Source organism: Urocampus carinirostris, chromosome 15, assembly GCF_059441175.1.
Source record: "Urocampus carinirostris isolate Australia breed hairy pipefish chromosome 15, RoL_Ucar_1.0, whole genome shotgun sequence".
In the NCBI taxonomy this organism is placed as follows: domain Eukaryota; kingdom Metazoa; phylum Chordata; class Actinopteri; order Syngnathiformes; family Syngnathidae; genus Urocampus; species Urocampus carinirostris.
The window spans coordinates 9,903,342-9,911,200 of record NC_142363.1 but is presented as its reverse complement, the minus strand read 5'-3'; the positions used below and the strand labels follow the sequence as shown (position 1 = coordinate 9,911,200).

At 39.1% G+C, this 7,859-nt stretch overlaps 1 protein-coding gene across 2 annotated transcripts in view; it reads left to right on the top strand.

The window, feature by feature from the left end:
- The first annotated feature begins 179 nt into the window (after positions 1-179).
- Positions 180-7,859, top strand: part of shprh (SNF2 histone linker PHD RING helicase) — a 33,584-nt gene continuing 25,904 nt past the window's right edge. For both annotated transcript variants that reach the window (XM_088355246.1, XM_088355245.1), the window contains exons 1-6: positions 180-1,384; positions 3,803-3,932; positions 5,320-5,538; positions 6,131-6,209; positions 7,288-7,438; positions 7,515-7,617. In XM_088355246.1, coding sequence (XP_088211372.1) covers positions 875-1,384; positions 3,803-3,932; positions 5,320-5,538; positions 6,131-6,209; positions 7,288-7,438; positions 7,515-7,617 — 1,192 coding nt within the window. In that variant the 5' untranslated portion in view covers positions 180-874. The remainder of the gene's footprint in view (positions 1,385-3,802; positions 3,933-5,319; positions 5,539-6,130; positions 6,210-7,287; positions 7,439-7,514; positions 7,618-7,859) is intronic.

Here is a 7,859-nt window from a genome sequence, read left to right as displayed (position 1 = left end):
AATGATTTAGAAATACGTAGAAAATAAAGAAAATGTAATATCAATGAAATGATTAATTTAACACAAGGGTAATTTATTCACGTGAGATTTATTCATCCAAAACAAAATACAGATAGTGGAATGAAAAGCCGTCGAAGCCGTCGCTGTTGCATCTCGTCACATCCGGTAAAAATGGCAAACAGAAACAAACACAGCACCTTATGTCAGTCTCAAAGACATAAAGAGAGGGGTTGGTAACTTTTCACATCCTTTTCTGGCAGTGTAGTTACAGCGTAAATAAAACCTTTTGGTTTCCGTATAGGAACGTTTTAATACGTAGTCATTTGTGTATTTAAGTCCCTGGTTGTATAATATGGTCTAACATTAAGATCCTCAACATTAAGGTTGTGCGAAATGGCTCCTAAAAAGTTTTCATTTAAAACTGTTGGAATAATGTCGTCTCTGTGTTTAGATATTTGTAACATTCTGTTGCTAATCGAATAAGCAATCAAGTTCATTGAAATAATAATCGTTTGTGTAGTGGCCGTGTTGTGCTCATTTAAAGGGGCATCTTTGTACTTTTATATATATTTTCCATGGGAATGTGAATAAAAATAACTTTTCTACTGTCGGGACCAATCTAGGAAAACTCTTAACTTTTAACGTTTGATAAAATATCATTTAGGGGATTTTTTTCTGTTTTTTTTAATAACATCTGAAGACAGCAGTAGGGTTATAGACGTCTGGATGGAAAAATACACAACCTGTCAAAAGCTCTAACGTTTTGGGGCATTTTGTGTGTTCATGCACAATTTGCAATTGTTTACATCTCTCCATATTTTATTTGTTTCCGTTTGCTTGTAACATTTGATGACTACTTAGTCTTGTTGCCGCCATGAGTAGTCGTCGAAAGAAGGCAGCCCCTGTGAGGGTGGACCAAGAAACCAAAGAAAGGTTGAGCTGGAACATGCTGGATGACATTCAGGCCAAACCATCTTGCTCGAGTCTTCCAGCTTGCCCATCCTTTGGCGCCTCCTTCAACGTCTCGCCTGCGCCCGCTTCCGAGGATCTTCCAGGAACATCGTCGGACTCTTCCGGCGCCTCTTTGGCACTCCATGTGATGCCTGTCGCCCAGCTCGGCAACGTCTGGAAGGCCCTAATTGGGGAGTTCCACGTCCAGACGTCTCGACGACTGTCGGACAGTGGAAACGGAGCTTTTGCCATCTGCAAGATGGGTGACCGACTTTGTGTCCGCTTTGACGGCGCCAAAGAGCCCGGCTCGGATGGTGACACCTGCGTCGCTGAGTGTAGCCTTGTTGGCTTCTTGATGGAAGACCTGGACTGGCTCCAGAAGAGACGAGTGCTACAGCTGGCCTACCGGGAAAAACAAGATGAATCCTTCCAGGTAAGATTAGTGAGAACTCGTGGTCGACTTTGCAGAATCAATCAGTGCCGACTGTGTCATTTGCAGTGTTGAACATGTTACTGGAAAAAAAATAATTCGATAAATTTACTAGTTAATTTAAAAAGTCACTGCAGTACCACCCCCTGATACTAACACCCAAAAGTAGCACGTTACTCTGAAAGTAACGATACTTTTACAAATTATCTTATATACTCACATTGAAGCCGATCCCCTAATCTTACCAAAAAAAAAATAGCCAAATGGTAAACAGAATAGAAGAAAACGTGTTCACCAACCTGTGGAAGTGGTGAACCCTTCATATTTATTTGCTTGTGTAATCTTGAGAGCTTGCAAACTGACACAGCTGAGACCCTCCAAATCGATTTTCGCTCAGGGCTTCAAACCACAAGAGTTCCTTCATTTCTGGGTATTCTGCAAGATGTATTCTTTTTTCTCCAGGCATGGTGTATTGCGTTGCAAAAATAATTTTATGAATGAAATGATCAAAATTCAGCACTCTTTAACTGTAAATGATGTGCTTAAGTTTGCCTATTGATGTCGTTTGTATTGATGTCTGAGTAAGCTTCGCACCCCCCCCATGCACTGACTATTATTCGCAATTGGTGACACACAACAAAATATGTGCATATAAACTGACCCCTTATTTCAGTATTTTATTGTATAGTTGTAAACACGGCTGAGAAGTCAATATATACGGTAGGGAAAATATCTTATTATCAATAGGGATCAATTACGGCTAAAAAGACCAAAATGCATCACCGTAAATCATTTGCTCATTTTGGCTCATAGACATCTCACTAGTTTGTTGTTCCTGTATAAGACCCTTGTGCTGTGTGCCATTTATTACTGGTGAAACACAACCAAATACGCACATATAAACTGAATGGGGAACGCTCTAGAACCTGTGGATCTCTTCTTTGCTCTTGGGATACCGTCATAGATTTGAAAACATTAAATTCCACAACTTGTTTTTAAAAGGTAGCAGAGTAACTCACAGTGTGGTAACAATTGGTAAGTTCTAAAATGTAATTTATAAAGCATTACAGTACTCATTACAGTGAAAAGTGATTGGTCTACTACACTGGTCGTGTAAAGCTTTCTTGGCTCCCACAAATGGGGCAGAAGACCTCTTTCATTTTAATGTAACTATGTACCGTAAATTCCGGACTATAGAGCGCACCTGATTATAAGCCGCACCCATCACATTTTAAGAGGAAAACCGATTTTTTACTTACACAAGCCGCACCTGTATATAAGCCGCATGCGCCCACAATAAAAAATGTAACACAAACACAAAATTAACCCAAACCCGACTTTAAGTCCCGCGATTAAAACTGAATGTCCTTCATTAACGTACACAGTCCAAAAATCACAGCCGGCAAAATGAATGGAAAATGATACCGGTACTTAAGGTTTGATGCAGACCTGCAGAGTCCGGGTCCCGTTGAAAGTAATCCAAGGAAAAAGTGTATATTTCCAAAGGTAAGGGTGGGACAAATATATATCCACTATTGTCCGCCGCGTCCACAAACATGTCTCACCTTTACTCCACTTCCCGTCAGCCCCCTTTTTTTTCGCCCCTTCTTTTTGATTCGCCTGTGCAGAACATATCAGAATAAGTCTCCAAAATAAATACATTACAAAAATATACAGTTGCAAATACATATTATACATGGTTACACATATTTACAAAGAAAGACGGTACACCGAGAGAGTTTTCAAATCTTTAATAAACATAATATAACTTTCATCCCAAACGGTTTCTGTGACAGGGCAGTTGATGGTAGCAACACGCTAGCAACACGCTCGCAACACAGTAAACGCGTCTGTTAAAAAAACATACCATACTTGTAAAAATCACGGTAAATCGTCCTCATCTTCCTCCTTAGAACTGAAGCCATCAAAGTCGTCTTCCTCAGTGTCTGAAAGAAACTTAGTCATATAGACGTCGTCCCATGCTCCCGCAGCCGGACTCGCGCTGTCACTGTCGCTTGAACTCTAATCCACTCCTGATTCTGTGCCCTCCTCTCCGTCACGCAGCAGACCGGCTTTTTGGAACCTGTTGGTGATGGTGCCTTTCTTTTTGCATTTTGCATGATAAGGGTATGTTTACGCTAATTTAATTTGTGCACAAGCCAAGAAATTGCAGTTTTCTTCGGCGCATATATTTCACCGGTCTAAATCTTACCTTTTGTACTCGAGCGCCGCTGGCGGCCAATAGAAAAATTACACAAATTGCCCGCATCACTGAATAAGCCGCAGGGTTGAACGATTGGGAAAAAAGTAGCGGCTTATAGTCCGGAATTTACAGTAATTGACGGGTCTTGGTTTGGCCCCAACGACTAAAGAGCAGGATGTGAGGTCCGATATAGTAAGTTTCTTTTTTATCTCCACCAGGTTGGAATCTACCTGCTGGAAAACGGACTCGGCAAGCCTGAGTTCCTGAGCGAGGGACACGCTCGCATGAAGAAAGCCAATCAGCTCATGCAAAAGATGATGGAGTTTTTTTACGACTTCATCATTCCTGGTTAGTCATCGTGTGCCACCTTTGAGTTGGCTTTAAAGATTTACGTACAATTCTTTAAACGGCAATACATTTGGCAAAAGGGCTAAGCCTGAAGAAAATGTTGAAAATGATTTAATGTTATTTTGTATCTACCAATACAGTTTGCAAGCCGATACCTCGGCAATGCATGGGGGGGAGTAATGCAGGCGTATCTGTTTTTTTCTATTATCATCGCTCCTATTTCAAACATATGGATCTCTGTTTTGGGCTTTTTTTTTTGTAAACATCCATTCCAAAAAAAAGACAGAAAATGGACATCATCTTGTTAGAACAGCAGCATTCGATAAACATGCAGACATTCACGTGTGCATATTTCATTTTTTTATCCAAGAATTTAATCAAATTGATTTTTAAACACTCAAAATATGGCAAAGTAATCAAGGAAGCTCTAAATTTAAGAGGCATTAAAAAGCTCCAAATGCAATAAAGCTAGCTCAGAAGTATTTTTTCTTTCAATAAATTTCATAAAATGTTAAATAAAATAAATACATGATTAAAAAAATGTAGCCATTTTGGGGACCCTGTGGACAAGAATGGCACCAAATCAACACATTTCCATTAGTAGTAGTTGTTTCACTTTTTTTACAGATTATTATTACATTTTTACCATTTAACATAAAGTAAATAATCTTTTAAGCAATGAATTCGATCATATGTGTCCGAAAACTCCGAAATGTTTTGTCTTTAATTCTATGTGATAAATGCCTAAATGAAAAAAAAATATTTTATCTAAATCTAATATCTAATCTAAATCTTGAATTGTCCGTGCGTGCGTGTGTATTTGTGTGTGTGTATGTACGTGACTAATAGGCTAAACTAATTTTCGTGAAAATATACACAGTTGAAATTTAGGCCTCTTTAGCTAAGTGTGTCTTTAGCTGGGTTTCGTGTCAAGGCACCCCAATCAATACCAACAGAATTGATAAACATCTGCTTTCATGTACAAACGGTTCTGGATCTGCTTTTGGCGCTCCCGTGGACTCCTTGGCACTTTTTAAACAAACCAAAGCCTAAACAACCTCACCCAAGTAGATGCTCAGCAATGCTGGGCCATTATGCTTGTACATAATAAAAATGAAAATGTTGCCAGTCATTTGAATGTTGGAAACACTGGGGACAATAGTGGCACGAAATCACATAATTTTCATCAGTACTAAAAAAATGTCAACCATTTAATACATTTTCTCATTTTACAGTATTTTAACATCTGATGGCCCTGATGAAAAAGCCTCTAGTCTGCCCACCCGTGCCCTAGAATAATATATGGGTTATTTTGTGTGCTAGAATGCTCAAAACGCAGCCAATGAGTGGGCAGATACATTTTACGTATTTTTTTGTTGTTGTTTAGAAGTGGACAGCGAGGAGGAGCAATGTGACACGGACCTAGAAAGGCAGAATGTGGAGGAGCTCTACGATTACGTCAGGCGGGCGCACCAGAGCCGAGGCGCCCGGGAAGGCGCCGCTGACTTCCAGCACCAAGCCCTGCTGCCGGTGCTTCGCCCCTACCAGAGCCAGGCAGTCCGCTGGATGCTGATGCGAGAAAAATGCCAAACTTCTCTTGCTAAAGGTGGGAGAGAAATAAAGCCACAATCAGGAATTAGAATGATCATTTTCCAAACTATAAGGCGCACCGGATTATAAATAGTATTTTGTCATTTATGTTTTATTCATGAGGAGCACCAAAGTACTGAACTTAACCTCTACTAAGTGTATCATGAGGAAAATACTTAAATGTAAGTTCTTTGAAGTAAACAAAGCAGGACATATTTTCACATCCGCTGTAAAACTAACTAACTAAGATTTTAGAGGCGAATTAGGCTTAATTTTGCTCCTGCTGACGACTTTCATGTGCCAGCACCTCACTGCACATAACATACTGAGGTTTTTGTACTCATTTGTTTTGAACATAATAAAATCCATATCTAAAATATTTTTGATGTATCTGCATTTCACCATGCTCAACATGAGAAACAAAACGTTTCCAGTCTTTCTGTTGTGTGAAATGGCGGTTGTCCATTGTCATTTACAGGGCCTTATAGCCATCTACTGTTATGGAGTGTGATTGGCAATTTTCTTAGTTTTATTTTGTGAAGGCAAAGCCCCACCAGTTGAGAAACAATACACTAAAGTCACTAATGGATCCCTTCTCATTTGTGCAGAACAATCCCTGCATTTCTTATGGCGGGAGTTGGTCACCTTGTGTGGGAAGAAATTGTTCTACAACCCTTTTACTGGATGGTGAGTAGATCTAGAAGCACAAATAGAAAAAGAATACGTCTTTATTGTCATTGAAAGCAATGTAGTAAACATTGTTCGCAGGAGGCACGACATGGCACTCCAGGGAAAAACACGATAAACAAGAAACAGGATAAATTGGCAATATTATGTACAAGGTGGTGCTCGGAGACTGGCCCAAGTTGGGGCAATAAACAGTGCAATGAAAAGTAGTGCAAAATCATTTGGCAGCAACAATTACAACGTTCCATAAAAGCCGCAAGATATATATTTTTTCACAGTTTAACTCACTCTAGTAGGTAACTTTCTTTTCTTTTGTTGTTCCTTTTTTCCTTTTATTTCATTTTTGTCCTTAAAAAAATAAATAAATAAAACAAAAGGGGGAACCCTTTTGTTTTATTTCTTTCACTTTCTTTTTTTCTTTTTTCTTTCCCTTTTCTTTTCATTTTTTTATTTCCCATTTTCTTTTTTCAGATTTTTTTTTCCTTAGATTTTTCCTCTTTTCCTTTTTCGTTTTTCCTTTTTTACTTTATTTTTCCTTTTTGTTTGCCTTATTCTTTTTGTTCTTTCCTTTTCATTTCATTCATTTTTTTCTTTCCCTTTTTATTGTCTTCTTTTTCATTTATTTTTATTGTTTGTTTTTTTCCATTCTTTTTTCTTTCTTTTTTCATATTTTTTTACTTGCCTAGTCAGGTTTTGTTGTACTGCCCAAGAACACTGTAATATTAGGGTTCTTATATTATATTAGAAGCCTTGAGCCACTAGGTTGCTTTGACCTCTCTTTGCTTGGCACATTCCTATCTTGAGGCATTCTCACACATAATCTAGTATGAATCATTTAAATCCATTGGGTCACACATTGACACATTACTGAGACTGAGTCGGCTCCGCCACCCTTATTCCTATTATAGCAACCATTTTAAAAGAAAGAACTGAGCTGAAGTTCAAGCAGAACCTTACAACTCCAACATCCATTTACAACGGGCAGCCTGTTTTAGCCATTAAAATTCAGATTCCCAGGTCGTTTATGGTTACAACAGAAGCAAAAAACGTTCATGTTGAACTTTGTAATTTCCCTCAGTGTCATCCGCGAAGTTCCACTTGCTAGTGCGGAGCGGCCTGGTGGTATCCTGGCGGACGAGATGGGCCTGGGCAAGACAGTGGAAGTCCTCGCGCTCATTCTGTCACACAACCGGCAGGACCTGCAGAAAGAGGCCCTCACCTTACCTGTGGTGAGGACATCAAAGACCGGCTTCTGACTTGGCATGTAGCTAAAACGATTGTTGACTTTGGTTTTGTTTTGTTCAGGGAACGTCCGTGAATTATTTTGTGCCCTCGCCGCCACAAGAGTGCAAACAGGATGCCCGGCGCCAGCCGCGAGTGCAGCCCAAGACAAAACTATCACACCCTGGTACAGTAATCCCTAATTTTTTGCAAGGGTTGTGTTCCAAAAAGTTCCAGCAATAGTGAAAACCCCTTAAGTACATTTTTTTTTTTTTTAATTGTAAAACTACTCCCATTTATTGAAACAATATAACAAATCCTATTTACAGGCTTAAGCATTTGTTTAACAAACAAAGTTACAATATTTTACAAACTTTTACCAACCAAAAAACGTACTGTACTGTCAAATTATAATTTTAAAAACAATCT